This window comes from Carassius auratus, chromosome 31, assembly GCF_003368295.1.
Source record: "Carassius auratus strain Wakin chromosome 31, ASM336829v1, whole genome shotgun sequence".
In the NCBI taxonomy this organism is placed as follows: domain Eukaryota; kingdom Metazoa; phylum Chordata; class Actinopteri; order Cypriniformes; family Cyprinidae; genus Carassius; species Carassius auratus.
This window is the reverse complement of record NC_039273.1, coordinates 13,206,993-13,233,493: the sequence shown is the minus strand read 5'-3', so window position 1 is coordinate 13,233,493 and position 26,501 is coordinate 13,206,993. Positions and strand designations below refer to the sequence as shown.

Below are 26,501 nucleotides of genomic sequence, written 5' to 3'. Positions count from 1 at the left end.
CGTTTTAATGGCCATTACTATACTTTTGACCAGACACGACTAGACCAAAGCGAGACTACGAGGTTGATGGCAGAGACTACCATTTTGTTAATTCACGGGAACAAATGGAAAAAGACATTCAGGATCACAAGTTCATCGAGGCCGGCCAATATAACAACCACCTCTACGGGACAAGCGTGCAGTCGGTGCGAGAGGTCGCAGAAAAGGTGAACACGTTTGACTTGTGAAGAAGTAATAAAGGAACTTTTTTGTGTGGGTGTGCGAGAGTGACATGCTGACCTTCAGATTTTTTGCGCAGCGTTTTTCACAAGACAATCTGTTTTTCATTGTTCTTTAAGGGCAAGCACTGCATCCTGGATGTGTCAGGCAATGCCATCAAACGACTCCAGTTAGCACAGCTCTACCCCATTGCGGTGTTTGTGAAACCCAAATCAGTGGAGAATATTTTGTATGTTATTTTTACAGTTTTACTGTTATTTTAATGTTATTTTATCAAAGGCTCATTAAAAACACACATTAAATGCTAAACTTGATTATTTTGAACTGATTGCACAAGTAATTTGTCCTCTGTGTCCTTCACAGAGAGATGAATAAGAGATTGATGGAGGAGCAAGGTAGAAAGACTTATGACAGAGCCATAAAACTGGAGCAGGAATTCCTCGAGCACTTCACCGGTGAGAACGATAGAGTAACCTTACCCACATCCCAGTCACATGTGACCTCTCTTCGTAGTCATTTTCACGTTTACCTGTCCTGCAACAAAGCCATATTCTGCATCTAAAGTATTTTGACACACGCATCCAATTTTTCATTCCATTCAAATATTCATTTATAGGAATAGATCACTAAATTAAAATTTGTTAGCATCTGCTCACCCTTATGTCATTCCAATCCTGTACAACATTCTTCTGTGTAACACAGGCAAGATCTTTTTGTTGTTGTTTACGGAGAAAGTTAACAGGGTCGAAGATAATATCGGACCCTATTAGAAAAAAATGTAATAAAATTTTTATATATATTATATACAGTACAGACCAAAAGTTTGGACACACCTTCTCATTCAAAGAGTTTTCTTTATTTTCATGACTATGAAAATTGTAGATTCACACTGAAGGCATCAAAACTATGAATTAACACATGTGGAATTATATATGGAATTAAATTCATAACAAAAAAGTGTGAAACAACTGAAAATATGTCATATTCTAGGTTCTTCAAAGTAGCCACCTTTTGCTTTGATTACTGCTTTGCACACTCCTGGCTTCTCTTGATGAGCTTCAAGAGGTAGTCACCTGAAATGGTCTTCCAACAGTCTTGAAGGAGTTCCCCGAGAGATGCTTAGCACTTGTTGGCCCTTTTGCCTTCTGTCTGCGGTCCAGCTCACCCCTAAAACATCTCGATTGGGTTCAGGTCCGGTGACTGTGGAGGCCAGGTCATCTGGCGCAGCACCCCATCACTCTCCTTCTTGGTCAAACAGCCCTTGATGCCTTCAGTGTGAATCTACAATTATCATAGTCATGAAAATAAAGAAAACTCTTTGAATGAGAAGGTGTGTCCAGACTTTTAGTCTGTACTGTGTGTGTGTGTGTGTGTGTGTGTGTGTGTGTGTATATATATATATATATATGTATATATATATGTATATATATATATATATATATATATATATATATATATATATATATATATATATATATATATATATATATATATATATATATATATATAATTTTTTTTTTACTCCTTTTAATATTCATAGAAGTACGCTGGGAGAGTAAAAGATGGCAGAATGTAATTTTTTTTTGTTAAACAATTCCTTTAAAACGTAAAAATCACTATTTGTTGACAAAAGCCAAGCTTACTGATTATAGTTTGGTATACCCATGGTAAGTACCCATACTTTGCACAAAACCACTGCCATTCAAATAATAAATAGGTTGTAACTTTTAATAAAACATCACAAAAAGGTGGAGGATGTGCATCTTTCTGTGTGGTTTGTGGTTTTATATCTCCTCACAGCAAATAACCTTTAGCCAGAGGAATGATTGCCTGGAGTATTTCCAGGACTTTTGCCTGGAGTCTTACTAAATTATGTTTATTTTCACTTTAATTCAGTATTCAGAATAAATAAATGTAACATTTTCTAAAACAGGACATTAATAGAGGAAGCAATCAGTTTGGAATAAAAAAGTGGGAGCAGACCTTTGAAAACAGACCCACTTCAAATGAGCTTTAGTTTCTTTGTATTAGTGCTCACACAATATATTTTTGAGTTTTATATTGCTTTAACAATATAAACATGAAATGTAGCAACAACAGCTTATGTCACACAGATTTCGCAATTATGTATTGACCAACAAAAAGTGCTGCTTGGTTTGAAAGTGACATCAATGACTATAAATAATTAAAAAAATTTGCTGTGAAATTTCTCTTAAAAAATACTTAAATACTTAAAAGTTTTGTATCATAAACACACACAAAACACACACTTTTTGTTTTGTCCTGAGTCATCGACCAATGGGTTGGAGAGTTTGATTCCTAACCCTAAGGTTGTGGGTTCGAATCTCGGGCCGGCAATACCACGACTTAGGTGCCCTTGAGCAAGGCACCGGACCCCCAATTGCTCCCCGGGAATAAATGGCTGCCCACTGCTCCGGGTGTGTGTTCACTGCTGTGTGTGTGCACTTTGGATGGGTTAAATGCCAAGGTTCTTTTAGCAACAATTTGTATTTACTAAAGATATTTGTAGGATTCTACTTAATATTACTAAATAAAACTAAATACCAGTTGCACATCATTGTGGGCCACCTGTATCCAGTCCCAACTTTCCTGAAAACGTTTCTAATTTTCTGTTGAACATAGAGATGTATGATACTCATTGATTGGTCATCTTATCTTTCCTTCAGCCATTGTACAAGGGGACACATTAGAAGAGATCTACAACCAGGTTAAGCAGGTCATCGAGGAGCAGTCTGGGCCAATCATCTGGGTGCCAGTCAAAGAGAAATTGTGAGATGACTGGAGGCAAACAATTTTTTTTTTCTTTTTCTTTTTTTTTATACTAACCTGGCCTGCTGCTTGCATTGGCTTTCTGACCCCTGAGTATAGGAAACAGATTTTTTGATGGGTTTGGGGTCATGGTGGTCTTATGGCCACCTCTCTCTCTCTCTCTCATGCCTCTCTTTGAAACTGCTGTCTAGAACTCGCATCCCAATCTCCGCATTAACCTCCGGTGGGAGGAGACATGCCTGACCAGCGACTTACTGGACAGATTATACGGTACAGATTCCTTAATGTTTAAGGGAGGTGACTTTCTCGAAGGAAAACCAATGAGATAATGCATTATATACATTTTGGTTTGTTATTTTTCCCATATATGATCAGAAATGAATGCTTTGGTGTATGTCTCTGAAAAGACATAAATCCCCAGTTTGCACGTTTTTGCATTAAGAGCATGTTTTGAATTACTCTTTTTCAGTTAACATATGTTCTTACGTTTTTGTCAGACAGATCTGAGCTACGTGAAGTGCATATTTCTTTTGTTTTCTCTCAGTTATCTTGTAAAATCAAGCAGCCCACTAATTTTAAGCAGCTGATCTGTTTTGTCACAAGTGCACAAAGAGGACAAAAACATTTGGCACAAAAGTTCTTCTTTTTATATTAAATGTCTATTTGTCTTAACAATCTGTGTACATTTTAATCAAGGTGCATATGAAAGTAGCTTTTAGTCGAGGTGAAAAGGAATAGCTTACAATTGTCTTTCAAATCCAGGTGATGCAAATAAGAGAGTATAAATTGTAATGTATATTCAACCCTCAATATACTGCCTATTTTGTTATAATAAAACTCTATATTGAGCTTTAATTGAACTCCACACCTATGGGAATTATTTTCTTTATGTCAAGCATACACTCATATGAATATGTGTGTATGTATATAAAAATAAATATAAATAGATCTATAAATATATATTTTCCTTTACTTTTACCACCATCACTTTTATTGTTAATGGTTTGTTTGTTTTATGCAAAGACACAGACACAGTACACAGGGCCTGAATGGTGGTGTTCCATTTGCATCTGCTCAAACAATATGAAATAAAACTCAAGTTGGCAGTTTGTAGTCTTCAGCTCTCTCTCCTATAGAGTTACGCCATATTTACTTTTTCATGTGACGTGCATGATTTCTAAAAGCAATAGTCTTTGACGCATTCAATATAAGCGAGAAGCGGAGGAGAGGGCTTCTCTTTCTGTTTTCACCTGGGATTGTGGAAATGTCCGAGTTAGCATGACCTGTAAACGTTCGAGGCAAGGAGATTATTGCCTCCGTGTATGTGAACTTGTTGACTGCCCATAGCTGAAGAGAGATTTGCTTAGCCACTCTCTAACGCAAGCCTTTAACTCTCCACCAGAGGGCGCACTGACAGCGTCCGCTCTTCATTCTTAAGTTACTCGGAGATGATTGTTTTCTAAAAGATTGCTTCTAACTTGTCATCATGGCTTTCTAACACATTTTTGACTGGATTATGTACATAATCTGCCAACTTGATTCATTCCATTTGTCAAAAAGGAGAACAGCTAATAAAAACGTTTTTTTTCTCATACACCGTGTCTTTGTGTACTTTTTATTTTCATAGTGAACAAGGTCATTTAACTAGTCATTAAAAAAACAACTTGTGAACAAAGTTTTACAATTGTTGTTCTCTTAACGGCCACGGAACGAAATAACATTACGGTGTTGCAGTGGTTAAAAGGAAAAATTCCGCCATCAACCTCAACAATCTGAAAGGGAAGAGTCTCGTCACACTGGCAAGCCTCGCACAGCTGGCTGGAACCTCCCTCTGGGGTATTTGATTGACAGTCGAATGATGTCAGCCATGGGCTGCAACATCCCTCAAGGTACTCCGCTCTTGGTGCAGCACATCCTTGAATTGTCAGATTGTATTTTTTAGATGATAAAAGTATCTTGTGGCTTATCTTGGCTTTTAAGGGGTTGCTGACTTTAACGCCAGCTGTATCCCAGGGGCTAAGGATGACCCTGCGTTCCTGTGTCAGATAGAACAGGAAAATATAAGTGTGACGAAAGCATTGATGAGCAGTATTATTGATATAATGGATAATTCAGGTAAAAATAAAAATAAAAACCATACAATATTGAAACATAGCAGGTGTAGTTACAGCTTGGGAAATGAGAAATATTCTCAGTGTCTCATTTAACTGATATTTTGGACTTCACAGGTGATTGGTTGAGGATGCAGGTGATGTCGCCTTTGTGAAGCACACAACTGTAAGCGCGAATATTGATGGTAAATGTGCTACTCACCTAGCTTTAATTAATGGTTTTTAAAACTATGTCTTTATTGTTATGATTAGCTGTTGTCCTTGATGTGAACAAGCTTTTATACTCATAGTTTCCATTACTAAAATCTGTAATACATCACAACAGTCAAAATTCCAAGACTAAAAATTCCATTAATTTACACCATGGAGAAATAGATTTGTATAAACTCAAGGCTGCTGAAAAAGTGGATGATCACTGTGTTTTATTTGAATGAGACTCTTTTCCTCCAAAACAAGGAAGATGAACCTGCTGTTGGGGAGAGCTACACAGTTAGAGCCTTACACTGTCCATGCACTTTGACTGAACCACAAGTACATAGTAGGTGTCTATAAGATAAGATTTCTAAGTGGGTCTAGGAAACTTTTGAGGACTCTCTTAAAATAGGAATTGCGAAGAGTTGGCTAAAGTCTTTCTTTAAACCAAGTTTAAACCAAAGCTGGTTTATGTGTACTGTATGACATTTCCCCCCTGAAAATTCAATTCCGAGCAAATGGGGCTTAACAAGACTCTTTTGTCTAAAACCCAGAGTGGAGCTCCAGCAGATGATTTCTACATTGTTTAACATAGTATCACTTCCTTGCCTTCTTGCATTCTGACGTGTTTCTTTGAAGGATTTAGTTTTATTTGTTCAGATACCACATCAGTGTATATGTGCTGACACATGAATGTCCCACATTAATACCTGCCTTGTCTTGCAATTTCTTGATGAAATTATTGATATATAACTAATATTTAATTGCCAGGCCAGTGCGTCTGCTCAAGTATTACAAACCTTATCACTTATTTTAAATAAACAAGCATCTTAAAATTTGTGTTGTTCGCTGCAGCAGTAGGACTATGATTGGCAGGCAAATGATTAAACATTTTTATTATTTATTACTGACTGAAGAAGATTGTTTTAATTGGTCTGTTATTTGAAAATTGTCCAGATGTCCATTTTATATTAGTCCAGGTCTGTTTTTGAGATGCTTAAATCCAATCCCTGCATTATTATTATTATTGTATATCTGTAATTTAACATATATTCAAGTGCAGTATGCAGTAAAATGCATAAACTATTCAAATATAGATGTTATTTATGTAGTAATAGGAGTAATAATAAAATGACAAATTTTTCATTTTTTTACTTTAATACATAAATATTGTGAAGTATTAATACGATTTAAAATGACTGTTTGTTATTTTAATGTTAATAAATGCAGTTTAATCCTGTAATGGCAAAGCTGATGAATCTTCAGTGTCACACAATGCTTCAGAAATCATTCTAATATGGTGAATTGGTGCCCAAGAAACATAGCTTTTTCATATTTTTGAGGAAGCAGTGATATTTTGGGGATTCTTTAATGAATAAAAAGTACAGCATTTATTTAGAACAATGTTGTAATGTTATGAATGTATTTACTGCCACTTTTGGTAAATTTAATGCATCCTTGTATTGCTGTGATTTTCACGTGTAATATGTGTACATTATTCCCATAATTTAGTTCTTTCCTACTCTTTCCCCTAAATGATACAGTATCTCCAACAATCATATAATGGACACTCCAGAAAGCCTGGCAAACCTGAAAAATCTTGTGAAATTGAATTTGTCCTGCAACAAGCTCAAGAGTCTGCAGACTCCAGATTGACGTATTGGAGGCAGACCATTTAAAACACTTGTGTGCTCAGAGTTTCTTGGAGCTCCGAGAACCTTCCAGAAGAAATAATTCTACTGCAAGGCCTGGATCTAACTAACAATGACATCAGCAGGTGCTGGGCATTTGTTGTTGTATGCATACTTTGTAATATATAAAATATAGGACTATGTTTTGGGAACTAAATTATAGACTACCATCCCTTTTTATAACTTAGTATGTTCGACATATCCTCTGATGTGTTCTGCAGAAGAAGGAAAATCATTCAAAGTCTTTATTTTCAGTGAAACGGTCTGCCGTGTGGACTTGGCATGTTACCCAAGCTGACGTCTTTGACTTTGGAGGGCAATCCACTGAGGACAATCCGCAGAGACCTTCTGACTGTGTTCAGCATCTCACAGCTAGAAAAGGGCTTTTTCTGTCTTCTTTTTGTTCTTCGTATTCTCAGATACGACACTGGAAATGTGTCAGAAAATCTTATAGTACCTAGTTTGCAAGGCACTGGTGAACTCCTAAAATATCTCAGAAGACGAATACAAGTTATGTCCATGTCTATGTAAAGACTTAGTACTGTATTATTATTATCAGTATGATACAGCCCCCCCGCGTTTCTCTTTTGTAACATCATTGTGGGTTTTATCATGTTTGAAATGTAGAACAACCAGATTTGAGCTTGAAAGAAGAGCTCCTACTAAAGTTTACTAAAGAGAAAGTTTAGCTACTACCAAATATTGTAGAAACATAATTTTCTGTCAAGTTGCATTGTAACGATTGTATTGTAAAAAGCGCTATACAAATTAACTTGAATTGAATTGAAAAAAATAGAAAGAGCCCAAAACAGCAATGACGCTCCCAAACCAAGCTGAAATCAGTGTGCATGCCATCAAGACACTGGACTACAGGTAAAAACAAATCGTCATAAGCAGCTGTGAGAGCAGAATTTTGTCTTTAATGGTAAAGCCTTTTTAAAGCTGCGGTAGGGAACTTTTGACGCTCTAGCAGTTAATAAACAGAACTGCTTGCGTCTTGAGGAAGAACATTGTAGCCGGAACTACTTCTCTCTGTTTATGTCTATGAAGAATCACAAAGGTACTGGGTTACTCCGCCGCGGTATCCCCGAAGCAATCTAAAATAGTCCGAATATAAACACTTATTATAGGTGCACCCTAGTGATTCAGGACAAGCCAAAAACACGGTTTGGAAAATGGATTCATGGTGTACTCGCTTATTATATAAATTTTTCTACATTTTGAACACAAACAAAGTTACGGACTGCAGCTCTGATTGGTTGTTTCTTACTGGGAGTGGATGATTTTCTGCAAATGGCAATAGAACCACTGGGAGGAGCCAGAGGAGCTTGATTTTTTTTTCACAGATTATCTGTCTCATATTCTACTGTCAGGACATAATGACAGGTTTAACAAATATGTAAAAAAATATATTTTTTACAAAAGTTACCTACTGCAGCTTTAATTGGCGAGAAGCATGAGGGATCCATCCCAGATGAGGTGCTGACGATAGTCCTGTGACCAGTGTAAGCTTCAGTTAAAATCAGCTGATGGCAGTTCCACCCAGGTACACACATGACCACTCCATCTCATTAGAAGTGTTTCTGATTTACTGAACACTTACAATGCTTAGTTCAAATTACATGTAATGTAACTTTTAACCATTGTTAATAAATGATAAATGTATAAAAAGAAGGAAAATAAATACAATTGTTTTAATTCATCTTATCTGCCACTCTGCCCTTCAGAATTTACAGAATTATATCAACAAAACTTTGGCATGCTTTGTAATGAAGTTTGTGTTCAAGTTTAAAATTTTATACTTGCTTTTCAGTGTGAATGTTTATAATTTCAATTATCAAAGAACTAGTAATAAATAATGAAAATAAGACTGTTGGTTCTAGCATTTTATCATCTATAAAGAACCACAGAATGACCAGTAGTAACAATAGTGACATTTTTATTATTTGTACAATAAAGATACATTATGCAAAACAGCTCTTAGATACTGAAAAAATTCTGTACTCCAAAGCCGAAAATGGCTCCAATATTTGCTGAACAGCATTGAACTTTCTTCTTTTTATACAGGCTTATTTTTATAATTTTTTTTTTTTTACTAAAATTGATTTGAAATATGTACATATATCATCTGCAAAATGCATTCTAGACACAGAATATATGTCATCAATTACATATTTGCGGTAATACTGAAAATAATTGGAAGGAGTAAACTTGCATTTGCAAATAAATGATATGATAAATTGTCACTAATTCTTTTGAACTAAATTGAATCATTTATTCGAGATATAATTACTTTTTGCACAAAAATGAAAGCATTAAGGTTCAGTAAGTCTTAATACTGCAGAAAGCTTTAAGTACATTCACAATCTATTGGAATAAATTATTGAAATGTCTCCATTCATAGTTATTTACATCAATACTGCAATTAGACTAAATAGTACCATATATTACCTTTGATATTTAATAGGTCTTTAAACACATACAAAAATGACCATTTGTATATTCATATACATATGTTAATGACACAAATTCACAATTACTCGAGAAAGAATTGTACATATTTGTTTCTAATGTTTCCTTCACTCATAATCTATCTCTCTGTCCATACATTGGTTTTGTGTTCTTTATAAAAGTTAATAATTTGAGCATAGCTAATTATATCAATATATTAGAAACCATTATTTGAAAACATTTAGTAAAAATAATCATTATCAAATGTTCTTTCACAACAGTATTTGAACAATTCATTGCACCATCCATAATAATCTTTAATATTCAACAATATTTATCTGTAGCTAAATGCAGTGGGTGTTGTGTTGGGGTCTCGGCTGGAAACTCTCCTTCTAAAAGCTACATTTGTAGCAACATTTGAAACAAGCCCGGGATTTTTGGAGGGATATTATAGCACAACGATGATTGATTTAAAAGGGGGAAAAAAAGAGATGTAAAACGATGGTTATGTAAAAAGATTTCTGAAACACATTGACCCCTAGTAAGCAACCTGATAACACAAGTTTAAGATTGAAAGCATGCTCTAATCAGTAAAGCCTTGCATGTTTACACTGTATGTAGTCCGTTTTATTACGACAGGAATTCCCTTTGTTATTTAGTTAAAAAAATATGTAAAAACCTTAAAGCAGCATAACAACAACAAAGCAACTGGAATTAAGCTTTTTTGCCTTTTTCTTTTGCTTGTATTGTGATATGAAAGTACATTTTTATATAGAAAACTGTGTTGCCAATAAACTGCCAGAAGTGTATGAATTTTCCTGGCAGCCAACAAAGGGACATGGGGAATTTAAAAAAATGAAAATAATAATAAATAAAAAAAAAACATAGAAATGTACATTCACAATACTTAGCGTGATTAATCCATGACTACCACTAGAGGGTGCTCCAGGAAAACCACAAAAATAGAAGAACTATTGCTTCGGGAATCTTTTCTGTCATTTGATTTGTGCAAATACAGAATGTTATCGTTTTTTTCAAGACTAAAAGGGGACTTTTTAGACAATTTCCCTAAATTGTTGTTTTCATGAGAAGGATGTCTCTTCTACATTGTTACAAAAACTCATCGATGTGTTAGAAAATCATCAATGCGTCTTTCATTCACATTGTACACTCTTATCACATTTGAGCTGTAAATGTATATATTTACAAAAGGCATTTACAAAGTTGAGGCAGTGTTATGGTGGGTAAATGTCCTTAAAAGCAGATGTGCTTTCATGCTCCGAGATTAAACCGAAAAGCTGCTAGGAAAAATAGGTACAAAATAATACGCCATATAAATAAGCAGGAACAAAAGCACCCACTTACAGCCACAGGCTGAGATATGGAGAATATCAGCAACATCAATGAAAGATTTCAACAAATGTATGTTTGTGTAGAATGTGTAAGCCATATGTAACATTATTATATATGTCCTCCTCTAGTGTACATTTGGCACTGGAATTTGCCATTGGTCCAGCAATTGGCAAAATTGTTCCTAGATAAAAAAAGATGATATACAAGTTCCTGTGTTCCATCTGGGTGAGAAGTCTTTTAGCTATAAAAATATTTATGTTGTGCTCTCCCTTAAGATTACCAAGTCCACAGTTTTCGGGAAATTCTTCAGAAGAGACACTGCGGTTTCATGCTCCATGTGTAAGAAACTATGTCCGTTGGCCTGCAATGCAAGAATGAAGCACATGGTAAACAAAATGAAGTGGGAGAGGTGTGGAAGAACGGAGAGGGAGGCAGGAACAGGCACGGTAGCAGAGGAGGGCTGGGAACAGGCCTAGCTCAAAGAGGATAAAGAGATATACACTGGGAGGGAGAGAAGAGAGAGAGAGATACACACAGGAGATCATGCTGTAAAAGGAGAGAAGGTGGAAAGAAGCTGGTGTTTAGACACTCTGGATCTGTGGAAAGAGAAGGAGCTGCTTTCTGCAGGCCATTCTAGTGGCGCACACTGACAGCAACACACAAAACCAGACTGCCCAATAACTTTCCATAAAGCTATTTAGGCACACAGAGGCTGGACTGTAGTTAGGCAATGCCAGACTTTTTGCTTTGGCAAAATAATGGAAGATAGATATATCTGAACAGAAATTTAGACTTGGGTGTTGTTCGTTTGGCACTTAATCTATTTTATTTTATTAGTAAATGTTCTAATGTTTTCATAATTATATTATTATTAATATATATATATATTTACATACTGGTCAAAAGATTGCCATCAGTAACATTGTATATTTTTTCTAAACAATTATTTTATTCAGTGAGGTTGCATTAAATTGATCAAACGTGACAATAAAGATTTCCTATGTTAATTGTTTTTTTTTTTTTTTTTTTTACTTTTTTAGATTAAAGAAAAATGTATCACTGTTTCTACAAAAATATTAGCTAAGCAGCACTTTTTTCAACATTGATAATAAGTACTGTATTTTCCGGACTATAAGTCGGACGTTTTTTCATAGTTTGGCTGGTCCTGTGACTTATAGTCAGGTGCGACTTATTTATCAAAATTAATTTGACATGAACCGAGAGAAATGAACTAACAGAAAACAAAAAAAAAGGGCGCTCTGTGCTGCTCAGGGCTTCTGTAGTCTACACGGAAAACATAGAGCGCCCTCTCGCGGCTGCAGATGGTAATGTTTTCTCTTGGTTCTAAATAAATGCGACTTATAGTCCGGTGCGACTTATATGTTTTTTTTTCCTCGTCAAAACGTATTTTTGGACTGATGCGACTATACCCAGGTGCGACTTATAGTCCGAAAAATACGGTAGTTGGTAACACTTTACAATAGGATCTCATTTGTTAACATTCGTAAATGCATTAACAAGCTAGCGTGAACATGCTGTTTTTACTGTATGTTTAGATCATATCAAGGCCAAAGTTTTTCATATAATTTTCAGTATACATAGAGTTATTCAATCTGCATCACAAAGTTAAATGTAAAATAGCAAATTGAGGTAGTTGGTGGTGTTGATTAGTCCATTTCACTTATTTCCATTCATTTCATAATATATTATTAATAAAATAAAAAAATTGTGTAAAATATATATCATTATTTTATGCCATTTAATTTTCTTGTAAGACTTAATGCTATTAAGACTATAAGGTTTAAAATATTATAACAATTTGTTCTCTTAAAAAGGAGAGGACAATGACATTTCAAGGTTGGACAAACATTACAACAGAAGTCCATGCTCACTTGTTTGAGGCACAAACACACTCACACTGGACATTTAATGCCACATGCAAAGCCCTCCACTGGCAGTGTGGCGGAAGATGCATTGTCACAACTTGTGGGACAATGTGATGGAGAACAGTGTTACCTTCAGAATTTTGTCCCCTGGTCGAAGAACGTTGAAGGCAGGTCCATCAGGCTGTACCCTAGTAACAAAGATACCCTATAAGTCAAAAGTGATATGAGGTTAGGAACCACATGGTGACTATGGTTTAGAATCTTTGCCTTTTAATCTGGATTTAGATTTTCTTGTTTCTCTCTCTCTCTCTCTTCTCCTAAATTCAAAGGCAATCTATAAAATAATTACCATCATCTAGATGATGAATACCTCTTACAAGTAAATGCAAAGGTTGAACTGAAAAACAAATGTAAAACATGTAAGATTAATTTATTTTTTATTTTAGAGTAGTTGTTCGTGACTGTGTTTGTGCTGGTATTAAGGCAGAGATTATAAAGCATACAGATTTAAATTACATGTGGGACCCATCAGTATGTGCCATGTCAACACATATGAAGTCTTATTATTGGCGCCACATATTGAGAGTCCATAAAACTCCATTTAACAAAATCATTTCTTCAGGGCTCACAGGGATTCGACTTGTTAGAAGAACCCCAAAGCAACAATACAAGCAATCTTTATGCTATGTTGAAAACCTTATGGGAAAAAAAAGGATGACACTGTTCCATGCAAATTGACCATTTCTATCTAAACGCAGTATAATATTAATTCACATTCCTAACATAAAGCTACACATGAAATGAAAATAGAATGTCTTTTTTTTTGCATGTAATTCAGCAACATTTGAGTCACAACTTTTGTTTTAACTATTGCTAAATGTTATCTAGACATGAAAAGGTTAAAAGGTAATGCAGTCAGCTGGTGTGCAAGGTTGTGCATTGCAGTAGTGCATGTTTCCATGGTAACTCTACTGAGAGGCAGACTTTACTAACTGAAGAGAGATGGCTTTGATTTTGCTCTATATAAAGCATCGTTTTCAAAGTGGTTTCTGAGAATGAAGTGCTGAAATTAGCATATTACATTATGCTCCGTCCTTTAAAACGGAGAGAGAAATGGTCTTACCATGTCCGAGGGCTTGAAGGGGTTCCCCTGTCCACTGATTCCTCCTGAGATGCTGAAACCAAGGCCAGGGTTCTTCTCGATCCTCACACAGAGCTATTAACCACATAAAACAGAATTTCAGGTTTAAGGCTACGTCTACTTTCATCTGGAAACATTTTAAAAACACATCTCTTTCTCTACATTCTGGCCTTCCATCCACACTGATGTTCCAGTGTGGACAGTGAACTTTTGAAATGGAAAACGCCCTTTTCAAATGTATGTGAATTAAAGTAGATATAGCCCTAGTTAAAAGGAGTGGAAGATTCAGAGTTAACAACCCTCTGAATATTTGAAGAACAAGGAAACATTGTATTGATATTCCATGATCGTGACATGAATCTTGATTGGTCTTCTTTATTGCACTCATTTGCAACTGTGCATTTCTTGGCATTTTATTTCAATTTATTCTGAGAGATTATCTGTACCTGCTCTGGAAAGCCATCCATACTCTTCTGGCCTTTAGTCTGGATGAAGCAGCGGGCACTCTGAGGCCGGGGGCTGGTGGTGGTGATGGGCATGGGCAGAGGTGACTGGTACTGCTGGATGGACACCTTGTTGATGGCCCCCTCATACTGCTGGTCACGGGCCGTCCGGTGAGGAGGGGTGGCTGAGGTCATCATCATAGTCTGTTGTTGATGGGGATTGTGAACACCAGGCTGTGGGGAAACATTCAATGAATTAGAGTTCATAAAACGGGAAGCGCCTTCTTATCATTACAGCTACAAAGACATGTATTAATTACATATGAACTTCTGACATTTTGATTTCCCTATTTGATGTATTAATTTAATTAGACTTTTCTTCATAACATTAAATGTGTCAGCAGAAGCACAATGTTTCGTAATATTGAGTGACAACCTAAAGACATTTACTGATAGACTGAGGTTGCTAAGGAGACTGAGCGGGGACATGCATTGTGAAATGAATCACGAAAGTGGGTAGTAATTAACCCTGGCATTTGAAAAAATTAACATGGCAATCACGATAAAACAGAGGTGTCTATTGCACAGAGAACAGGTTAAGCCTGTAACATGTCAGGGTTTATTACTTTGAGACATGTGGGTGTCTCTCTAAAAACGCAGTGTGGAAATAATAAAACTATAATGAGATCCAGACAAATGCAATGAATCATTTCAGTTCAGCTTATTTAAAAAAAAAAGAGAGACCATTTAAAAGGTTAAAATGTTTTAGCATGATTGCTGATGATTTATCTTATTTTCCGAGACTAGGTAGAGATAATTTTGCAGAACTTTTTCCCCAGATAGTGATAATTTTACAGGATATATATATATATATAATATCTCTTATATAAAGTGTCTTATGCTCACAGAGGCTACGTTTAATATTTAAAATACAGTAAAAACTGTAACATTTTGATATTACAATAAGTTACATTTTTACAGTGTTACTGTAGATTACCACATACATATGTTTTCTATTTTAATCTATTCTACAATTTAAGTGTTGAAAATGTTTGTGCTCAAAATTGTATACAAAAGCAAAGTTTTCTTTTCTTTTTTTTTGTAAATTTATTAATATCTTTACTGTCACTTTAATGCATCCTTGCTGAATAAACGTATTTCCCTTTCAGTCGGTCACTCTTGACATCACATCAGTAATGACTGACGAATTGGGATCTCACTTAGTGACTAATTCACTTTGAGCTTAAACTAAAAGAGCGAATGCACATTGGCATGCAATGATTGCATCCAGCTGCTGCTGATCACAGCGCAAGCATAACTAAGCAGCAGGTGCAATGCATACTCAGCTTTTCGCTTCAGAGGCGAGCAGTTATATCTTTCTGCTCCTGACTTCTCTGTTATAGAATTAAGTTTCTTGAAACGTGCTCTTGGGAAGCTCTGGTGTTAGCTGATAGTCGTGTGTGTTGCACATATCAGGCTGCACTATCCCCTGTTTGGGTTGCACACAGCCATCTCCCCTGTGCACTTCAGCACACTTAAAGAGCAATCTCTAAAAGAGCAGTCAAGGTGGGCAGATGTCTCTTTAAAAATTTCTGGATGCAGTCTTTACCTGGTGCCGGGTGATGGTCAGATCACTGTCTCACGTGTCTGGGTGTTAAGCACGCTGAGGTAGTGTTTGACAAGTCATGATCTCACTGCGGGGGAAAATGACCGTTGCGGACCAGGCTCAATTTCCTGCAAAGGGTAGAGATTCTTGTGCCTCTTCCTAGATCTAGTCTTCCCCCTGACAAGAACAGGGGTTGGGGGTGGTGCTACTTCTGGCAGTGGCCAGACTGGACTTGCGGTGATGGTGAGGAATTCCCCTTTGAGGAACAAACCTCCGAGGGCTACTCCTTCTACCGGCACTGCGCAGCCCAGGGTACCCCAAACCCCACCCCCCCCCCAAGAAAAAAGGAACCAGACCTCTCTGGAGATGATGATCCAGCAGCGCTACCACCTTCTGGGTGGCCAGTGGTACCAGATTCAGATTTAGAAATGATGGCTATGCTTGCCCAGGCCGCCTAGGCGGCTAGGCTCGAGTGGAGGCCTCAACCGTGTCCTTAACCCCCCAAGGCTGGATGATTGGTTTCTTGGGGTGGCTTGTGCTGGTTCTCAGGGCCACACCTCAGTGCCTTTCTTTCCAGAAGTGCATGATGAGCTCACTGGAGCTCAGAAACCACCCCGGTGGCTCATCCTTCCTCACCACCCTTAATGGTGAGGCAGCGCAGGAGTATATGGAAGTCCCTCCAGTGGATCGGTCAGTTGTGATGCAACTGTTTCCAAATACTGCCGCCACCTGGCGGGGCAAGCTGTCGTTTCCCTGCTGACCCTTTAGGTGCTCGTCGGCCCTAACCATCAGTGTTTATGTAGCCTGCAGAGAAACTGCCTCCACTTTACACGCCATGTCGTTGTTGCAGGTTCATCAGGCCACGGCACTGAAGGACCTGCATGAGGGTGGGCATGACACACATTTCGCACTATGAGTGACGAAGGTCACTGCGCGGTCTCTGGGCTATGCAATGTCCACTATGGTGGTCAAGGAATGGCATCTCTGGCTGTGTCTGGCCGACATCAGGGAGACCGACAAGATTTGGTTTATAAATGCCCCAGTGTCCCAGACCGGCCTCTTAGGCGACACAGTGGAGAACTTTGCCCATCAGTTCTCCACCGCACAGAAGCAGACTGACGCCATCAAACACATCCTGCCCCCGCGTGCAGGCACTGCCTCAACCTGGCTGCTGATGGCAGCGGCTCAATCTGCTCTTCGGCAAGGGCGACCCCATGACACTGCCCCCAATGGTACCCAAATCCTTGACGAAAGAGCAGTTTCTTCTATCTCTGGGTCCCTGGAGGAGTTGTGGACAGTCCAGTCACACTCACCCTCCTTTCTTGCCAGTGAGCAGATGTGGGCGTTTCGAGAATGTGATCGAATGTACTACTCACGCACCCTCTGCCCAAACGCAGGTAAGTTTTGCAAACACGCAGACCCCACTTCAGACCAACTACGAGAAGCCTGGGTCGGGTCCCTGCATTCCTTTTCACTGCCCCACTGCGGGAATGTCAGTGGTTCCGTGGGTGCCACTTTTCCATTTCTGGGTGCATGGCTAGCGCTCTCCAGTCCGTCTCGCTGGCTCAGCTATGTGATTTAGTTTGCATAATGTCCTCCCAAGTGAAGGCTGCAGATGTTCCTGTCTTGCGTGCAGAGATCACAGTCCAGCTGGAGAAGGATGAGATAGAGCTAGTCCCTCCAGTTCATTTGAAGATGGGTTTTACAACCCTTACTTCATTGTACCCAAGAAAGGCGATGGGTTACAGCCAATCTTGGATCTGCACATTTTGAACCTGGCCCTTTACAAGTCAGTTCAAGATGCTCATGCAGAAGCGCATCTTCGGGTGCATCTGTCCCCAAGATTGGTTTGCAGTGATCGACCTGAAGGATGTGTCCTTTCATGTTTCGATCCTTCCATGCAACAGGCCATTCCTGAGCTGCGGGATTGGCGACCCCAAAAATGTTTGCTAGATTCTATAGCCTTTGTGTGGGGCTGGTATCCTCCTGCGTTCTCACCTCAAATGTGTATAAGCACAGAGAGGCCCGGTTTAGTGTTGGCTTGCTAAAACCACTCCAGAGAGTCACATTATAGCCTCAGAGCCCATGTTTCTCCCGCAGACTTCTGCATTTTTTGCAAGAGAGTTAAAATCACCTCTAACCTTTCATATGAACTGAGTGGGTAGTTCTATGACAACAGTGACTGGCCTTTTTATTAGACACTGGAAGGGCCACCATTCCCTGAGTATGCATTGCACTTGCTCTGATCAGCAGCAGCTGAATGTAATCATCGTATCCCAACATACATTGGCTCATTTAGTTTACACTCAAAGTGGATTGGTTTCTCTAAGCGAGATCCCAATTCATTGGTCATTACCAACGTGACATCTCCATTCTCTCAGGGAACGAGGGTTACATATACGTAACTGAGACATTTCTTTTCAAATTTATTTAACCAACCAAATTTATTTTACAAGTTTTATATGTGTAAGAACAATTTAACACCTTAACTATGCCAGACTTACAGTTTCACACAATTTAATCACACAATTTAATCACAGAATAAATTATGAATCAGTTTATTGAAATTAAACTAGTGATGTGGTCTTTAGGAAAATTAATGGTCAAATAAAAAAGTATATAAAAATGTTTCAATGTGTTAGTGTTTTAATATTTACGGTTATCATGAACATTAAATTTAGTGCCGAATCTACTGTATTTACTGCCCAGTTACTGTAACACAGCTAATGTAAAGCACTACTTATAACACCAATTGAACATTGACCAATCAGTATGAAAAAAAAATAAATAAATCCTATATCAAAAATCAATACCTTTTTGATGACATTCATGTTCTCTGGTGGCACGTCTCTTCGTCCCAGTGAATACGGGGCCCACTGGCCATTCGGAGAAACCACTTCTTGTCCGTTATCTAAAATATTGCTCTGTTGTGAAGGTGTCTAAAAGGATATGGTGCTGTCAGCAAGCATAATTCAAAACAGTGCTCTAAAATTTACTTTTAAAGAACCAAGTCTGAGAAGTACACTATTAGCTAACTTCTGTTATTCTTCAGCTTTTTAGCATTGTTTATTTTGTGTCCAACTCGTTAATAAAGAAACAAAGTATTCAAAATATTTAAAAACTTCTGAATTATTAACACTCCAGAGTTTATAATAAACTCAACAAACCCTGAGTCGACAACATTTATAGCAAGCACTGTGCATCCGCTGAACTTGATTTAAACCAGGTTGTTTTTTTAGTCAACTCTAAGCCTACTCTGGGTTTGTTCAACTAACTTCCTGCAACAAGCAAAACCCACTGCAATCCACAGACTTTAAATGCTGAAAGCATGATTTTAAACAAATTTACAAAAAGGCATGTTTGCGTTAAAAGAAATTACAAAAACTCATGGCACAGAGCTAATTCAGCACCTGACTGAACTTGAATTGTGCAGTTCACTATCCTCTATTCACTTACAGTATTCACCAATCACCTGTTGGTGAATAAGTGAATGGAGGTTGGTGAACTGTTAGTGTCAATATTTGGTGAATTCACCCCTGACTGTTTAAATTCGATTAATTAAATTTTACATTTGGTTGTATTTTATAAAGATCAAGAAGGCCTTTCATAAATATATCTCGGCTGTTGGTCACAGACTGTTTTGTTCTGTGAGTTAAAGACAGAGGAAGACTGTAGTGCATAGACCAAACACAAAGACTGAGCACATGCAACAGAAAACACCTATATATGTTTAACATCACAGTGAGAGACGCTGTCTAGCCTGCAACTCAGAACAGGTGAAGTGTTAGATAAGTGTTAAACGTAAATGCGTTAGATGGTCTGCCTTATAGAAAGGCTATTACAGTGTACATAAAAATTATTATATTACCACTGTTTTATAAGTTAAAGCAGAAGCCGCTCAAAAAGAGAGATCTAAAAAAGGTCTTCATAGGAGATGTTATGTTTTACTTCTTCATGCTGAAACTGGGGCTGAAGTTGCTTCATACTCACATTTAGTAGAGGTAGCCACTGAGTTGTTTGGTTTTCATGCTTTGTGTTATTGTAAAAGTTTATTGTCATGCTTCTGCTGGCATGCGGTGCAGCATAGCCTCCAGAGTACAGCATGCCGAAGTTTACTGTGTTGTGCTTAAGGACAGCGCTCTGATTGGAGGGAAACAACCAAATGACATGAGTGAATGGGTGTGCCACACAGAAAGTTCAAAAGGCCGTGGCTGGGGATACACTGGACTGCACACTGCTGTAACAGAGTGGGTAAGCTTGACAAACAAAACAACAACAGTACGTCATTACTGCCCACATGACACATTAGTGATACACAGCGGTTACATTTACAGAATATTAAAAGCGGCAGTGTGATACTAAATTATGTGAACAATGAAGTATGCTGTAGTACTGTACTCCACTTACACAGAAACAAAGGCTCACCACCAATGGTGCATGTACATAACTGGGTAAATCTCAGGAAAGAAATTTCAGGGTTATATTCCACCCCAATAAAAAAATAATAATAAATAAATAAATATATTTTGCTCGTATTGTAACAATTAATTTCAGGTCAATTAATTTTCCTTCATAATTCTCATCACCGTAAAAGTGAGAAAGAAAAAAAAAAACTCCTTACTTTAATGTGAAAAAATCTATAGTTATGTTGAAAAAAAAGATCACATTATTATAATGTACAAATATTCATACCAAAGGGGAGAATTTGATTACATTTTATAAAATTATGAAATAATGTCTAAAAAAACAAAAAATAAATCCTAAACCTTAGACAGAATATACTTTTCTTTTGATTTTGGGGTGAAATATGTCCCAGACATTTCTTGATGGTTCACATGAGATTCACCTCACTGTTCATGAGTCTATTCACTAAAAAGCCTTCATTTAAGCTTTGTCTGTAATGTGTAATCCAAACATTGAAAGATGTAGTCACTTACTAATATAGTAAGACATACCTTGTTATAATAAAATCATAGTCCATAATACAAAACTAAACTGAGAACACTGGTTATTGAGATCTCAACAATTATTAAAACATGTATAATGACTTCATAAAGACAGAACAAATGAATGGTTTAAAAGAATTAAAAATTTTAAAAGAAATAAAATAATCTATTTCTTGAAAATTCCAGAGATGTTGTATAAAGTAAAAGCTAACCAACACTTACATAGAATAACAAAAAGCAAAGTTTGCTAACTCACCCGGTCTAGCCTCTTTGATTCTATGTGTCTAAGCAGCTGCTGTCTCCAATCTACTGGCATTTTGGAGGTTGGGTCCTCTTGTTTTTGAGGGACAGGTCTCATCTTCATGTCCGCTTCAGGACTCTTTTCAATGCATGTACTAAGATTGTAATCTGAAGGCAATTTCTCCAGCAGTGCAGCCATGGTGGGTCGGGCAGACACTGGCCTTGCTTGAGATGCCCCATATGTCTCTGTGCTGTAGCTCCGTGCAGACAGGGGGCGACGTTGTGTCAGACTCTTGGTTGGGTAACCCATGACTGGCTTTTTGGGTTCTTGATAAGAAGTGTAATCTTCCTCATACCTACCATTCCTCTTGTGGAACTGGGTGTCAGTGATGGTAGACAAGCTGTTTTGTTGTTCCAGCATGCTCTGCTGGGGCCTATTGTAGTGCTCTGCCAGCTGCAGCTCATGGTTCTCAGCTACTCTTCGGAAGAGTGCCATCTCTGTTGAACTTACCAGAGAGTCAGCGCGCCTCAGGAAACCCGGCCTGGAGCGCTGAGGCTGGACTGAGAGCTGTGGATTGATGGCATCATCGGTGACTGCAGTCTGAGCAAATGAAAACATCTGTTCCATTGGTGGATAGCCTCGGTAGCCTCTTGGGCTCACAAGTTCCTTTGGTAATGTCTTCCCAGGTTGGTTTATATATTCAGGGGCATTGGGGAATGGCGGAGGAACTCTCCTCTCCGCTTTCATAACATCCATGGCTCCTTGTGGGTTGAAGCTTTGGTCAAAATGGTAAACTTTCTTTGGGATGGCAGGCTTCTGTTGTTGACAGCTTTTCAAACCAAAGCCATCCAAATCATCGTCTAGCATTGGGACAGATTGGCTCCTTGACATGCTCTGTTCTAGAGGTATAGGGAGGTCTGCTCTATCAACACTTCCCTGGTGTTCTATGCTAGAACGGTAGCTGTCCAAGGGGATGCTGTAAACCTTGTATGACCCAGTATCGATTTCATCTATGCTCTGAGATTTCTTAAATTTCGCTTTTACCTCCTTCATCATTGGCGAAAGTCTCTCAGAACTCTTGCTAACAACCAAAGTGCCTAATCTGTTCGGTTCTTTTATACCCTGGACAAGCGAAGAAATGTTGGGATGACCTCGTCCCATCCCTGAGTCTGTAGAGTCCAGAAACCCCCAAGCTCCAGTTGAGGGAAAAGTGCTGGGTAGTTCTCCCATCTCCTGTTCGAAGTCCTTACGATCAGGATTAGGGCTGTTGGCTGGAGTCATTTCCAATTTGGAAGGGAAAGCTGTCCTGTCCTCGAATGGACTGGGAGTCCTCGTCCAGTTCTGCCAGGGGTTAGAGGGAGGAGGCACTTCTGTTTCAGGGGTGGTGCGAACGGTGTGGAAAGTGTGTTGTGACTGATCAAGCTCTAGAGGAACTCCCACAATGCGCTCTTGTCTCATGAGAGGCCGCCGGCCCTGTGCCATTGAGGCACTTCGAGGCTTTGAGCCTAGCATGGGGTTTCCAGCACTGCTGCTTGGAGTGTCAAGAGGCGTCTCCTCTGAGACAAAACCTGTGTTATCATAGTGGGGGGCGTTGTTCCAGCTGTCGAAGGTGTCGCTGAGTGGCCGCCTCTCACCTCGCTGCTGCAGCGTGCCGGGAGGAGGTGTTTCCCTCTGGCTCAGAAGGGGCTTACTTTCAATAGGCTTCGGAAAAGACTGAGCCAGCCTGTTAATGTATTCAGACAAAATACTTTTGATAATTTATCAGTGCACATATAAAAATTATGTGCAAACAAGAATATGCCCATGGACTGATATGACAAACATATTCATTATCATAAAATTCTAACTTAGAGATCTGGAAAGTGACATGTCACTAAGTTTTGTCTGAATATATGAATTGATTCAAAAATACAATTAAATACATAAATGCAATAACTTGAATACACCACTTCTCTAATTCTATGAAGTTTTCAATTTTGGAATAATATATTTTTTTGTTACAGATTTTTTGCATTGCCCCCCCCCCAAAAAAAAAACACCAGGAACTCCTGTAGACCCTCATGTCAAAACCTTAATATCAAGATACTGACTTTACATGCAAAGCATTGCAATCTTAGTAACTGTCAAGTTCCTTGTATATTCCTTTTTGCGACTGATTTTGCAACATTTGAGTACAGCCCAAATTTATAAGGATGTCACTGCCCTGACAGAACCTCATTGCTCTGTGTATTTTGCTTTATTTTAGCTGATTTTAACAATATTTTTACTTGATGTCTTCATGTAATCTTGGGAATAAATTATTGAAAATTTAATTTAACTGGGTCTACAACTCTGTTAATAAACCCTATATAGTCTACTTTATGTTAAAATTGAAAAGTGTTGAAAATGTTGTTATGGTTGACTGAACTGCTATCCTCATCAAACAGATTTTCAATGTTTATCGAATTTTGCCCATGTGATACTTCTGCAAGTTTATCTAAAGAAATCTCTCAAAGAGCTCTTCTGAAAATCAGGCAGTGGAAGGGGTGATAATTGTAAGTTTTCCAGCAGTACTTATATAATTAATCTTTACTGTGAGCAACAGAAGTGGATTTTCAGTTGCCGATGACATCAAGAGTCACACTGCTGTGTGTGACTTTGGCTGAAAAAGAAATTGTGATGTGAGGAATAGAGACATTTTAAAAGAAACAAATGCCCAAATAAAGCTCACGTAGAACTGTCTTCAGTTTTCTTGTTAATTAAAATGGAGAGAAATATGAAATTCAAAATGAAAACCTTCAATCTAATAAAAAAGCAAATACAGGACGCCGGCAAAAAGGCAGAGATTTGATAGATTACAACTTGCTAGAATACATTTTGGATACATTTAGAGATGTTTATTTCAAAATGATAATTGCAAGACTATTACAAAAACACAACATACGTTTTGGGCCACCCAAAAGTCAGTGAGCTGGATATCTAAAGTGTTTGATCAGCTGTCATGTCATATGAGTGCACAGATGGTCTATTAGTTCATATAAATGAATGGTGGCAGTAATTAAATTCTTGCCAACCTGTTAGTCCAGTGAGTCTGTGATGGCCCCTCTTTCCCAGATGTTTGCAGATTACTGACATTTCCAGGATGGTTGGAGGAGCCAGATGATCCCTGGGAGGGCGAGTAGTCTGAATAAGTGGCAGATGATCCGCTGTTGTTTAAACAATGCATTTTGTCTGGCTCAGACTCATCAGTGGACTCTGAATGCATTAAAAAATGTAATAGGTATAAAGTTATACAAGGTAAAATAGTTTATATGCATGAGCAACGACTCTATTTTTGTCTGTAATAAACCCAAATTATTTATGCTTCCCTCAACAACACTGATTTCCAGCGTTCCCCAGATCAGCATTCTCAAAAGGATTTGAACTTTAGTAATAAACATCAAAAAAGAAACTGAATTTCTTGAAGAATGGATTTAGATGAATATTGTCAGAACCTAAACCTTGAAAAATGCATTTTGAGTTTAATGTTGTGCTGAAATGGAAGTAGCGACAAGTCTTTTCTTCTGTATTATGATGTACATCTGACCAAAACACATTATCAAAAAATAAATATAGGGCAAGGACTTGCAAGCTTGCAGCCTATTGCAAGAAGTTTTAGCGGACTAAATAATTGGAGAAGTCTGGAATACATCTGTAGATTGAGTTAAGATATTTTTATTAAAAATTTTGAGGTCAAATAATTAAAGGCCGTGTTGCAAGGTTAATTTCTTAACGAATTTGTGCAATTTGCCTGTTGGTAATAAACATTTAAACTGTTATCCATTGTATTTTATGTTGTTGGGTATCACAAAATGGAATATAATACGAAAAAGTAGGTACTATCTTAGAGCGGTCTCCTTTCCCCCACAATGCATTGCATCACGTCACGTTGGGGAGAGAATTTACCAAAGCCGCCTTGAGAGCATTGAGAGTGACTAGAGAGAGACGGGGCCACACACACGCACAGCGACACACACGCGGCCAAGTTTGCAACAACATTTTCACCGGAGGAAGAGATAAACGCTTAGAAACGTCCATATAGCTAGCATGATGCCTTTTATTTCTAGATGACAAAGACGAAGTTTACCAGTACAACGACACTATGACAAAGGTTACCGGTACTTATCTGAACTAACGTCATGATCACTGCCACTGGATATAAAGAAAACGTTGATTTTTTTTTTCTCTACTCAATGACAGTAATAAAAAAAAAAAAAAAAAATATATATATATATATATATATATATATATATATATATATATATATATATATATATATTTGTATGTGTGTGTGTGTGTCGTTATTGTGCACTGCTGCTCGTACTAGACTAGCTCCAGTGCTCATTGCTGTGATGCTAAATGATAGCAACTCACCAGGACACTTCACCAACTCTCCACTCATTCTCCTCGCACCATGCATAGGCTTTGATGGACATCAGTTCTTGGCAATTCCTCATTTGACCTCTTACGGCTGGCTCGATCGAAATTACACGGCTATATCATACATGTTGGCTCTTGCCACGTCTTCCTCATCCCAGTCAGTCGCGTTCTTATGCTGGGTTCCAGGCAGGTTTTTGAGCTCGAAATCACTATTTCATACCACTACTAACGACTTTGTACCGTTCCAGGCAAGTTACGCCAAACTTTCTGAGCGCAAGAAATTGTAACTAGATTATTTATTTTATTGCAACGTTACATTGACCTAAAATAATTTTTTCAACGTGTACCACTTGCATAAACACTGCATGCGTAGGCAGTATTTGTAGGGGCTGTCAGTGTTATTTCGCGTGCTGTGTGTACATCGATCTAGTACGAGACACGAGTTCACGGGTGGGAAGTCACTGGTTTGATTGCCGTTCCAGTGCACTTTCATGGGTTTAAGGTTGGAAAAACACGGGTTACGGGTTGCCTGGAACGCGGCATCATACTAGGCTGAGGCTACCTTTCCTCAACTTCTCCCCAACGTGACGTCATCACCAAGTTGCGTAAAAAAACTTTAATACCAAAAACTTAAAAAATAGGTATTTAAGACCATTTTTGAGACATTTTAAAAATTATATACATATCTTGAGTGATTTATGTACCCATTAATTGAAAGTGGTGGTTAACCTGCAACATGGCCTTTAATTGTTCTCAATAATATCAAAAACATTCATTTAAAAAATAGATTTTATGCTGACTTTAACTTACAGGCTTCTTCGTCCTACTAACCTTTTTTTTCCTTGCCCAGTAACACAACCTTTGGTTTGTACATTGAAGGCTCTACCAAAGTCGGCCTCATGTCAGAAATTCGGATATCATTAGGGGAGCCTCCCATGGAATCCTGGAAACACAAGTGCCAAATTTGCAGTGAATTAATAATATAAAGGAATGGGGAAAAAAACACAAGGGGAGTGGGGTGTGGTTTTCCTGC

General features: G+C 38.0%; 2 protein-coding genes across 24 annotated transcripts in view; one reads left to right on the top strand and one right to left on the bottom strand.

Annotated features, from left to right (window-relative positions):
- Positions 1 to 4,603, top strand: part of LOC113050581 (disks large homolog 1-like) — a 111,314-nt gene extending 106,711 nt beyond the window's left edge. For all 15 annotated transcript variants that reach the window (XM_026213704.1, XM_026213702.1, XM_026213710.1 and 12 more), the window contains 4 exons: positions 34 to 206; positions 339 to 448; positions 583 to 674; positions 2,907 to 4,603. In XM_026213704.1, coding sequence (XP_026069489.1) covers positions 34 to 206; positions 339 to 448; positions 583 to 674; positions 2,907 to 3,013 — 482 coding nt within the window. In that variant the 3' untranslated portion in view covers positions 3,014 to 4,603. The remainder of the gene's footprint in view (positions 1 to 33; positions 207 to 338; positions 449 to 582; positions 675 to 2,906) is intronic.
- A 5,920-nt stretch (positions 4,604 to 10,523) lies between these two features.
- The window catches only part of LOC113050579 (leucine-rich repeat-containing protein 7-like), a 118,789-nt gene continuing 102,811 nt past the window's right edge, over positions 10,524 to 26,501 (bottom strand). For 6 of the 9 annotated variants that reach the window (XM_026213689.1, XM_026213686.1, XM_026213685.1 and 3 more), the window contains 9 exons: positions 26,300 to 26,411; positions 24,124 to 24,304; positions 21,086 to 22,793; positions 19,874 to 20,023; positions 18,697 to 18,822; positions 14,281 to 14,511; positions 13,817 to 13,909; positions 12,824 to 12,898; positions 10,524 to 11,168 (listed from right to left, as the gene is read on the bottom strand). In XM_026213689.1, the coding sequence (XP_026069474.1) occupies positions 11,061 to 11,168; positions 12,824 to 12,898; positions 13,817 to 13,909; positions 14,281 to 14,511; positions 18,697 to 18,822; positions 19,874 to 20,023; positions 21,086 to 22,793; positions 24,124 to 24,304; positions 26,300 to 26,411 (2,784 nt within the window). In that variant the 3' untranslated portion in view covers positions 10,524 to 11,060. The remainder of the gene's footprint in view (positions 11,169 to 12,823; positions 12,899 to 13,816; positions 13,910 to 14,280; positions 14,512 to 18,696; positions 18,823 to 19,873; positions 20,024 to 21,085; positions 22,794 to 24,123; positions 24,305 to 26,299; positions 26,412 to 26,501) is intronic. The other 3 variants (XM_026213691.1, XM_026213694.1, XM_026213693.1) reach the window with 2 other exon arrangements.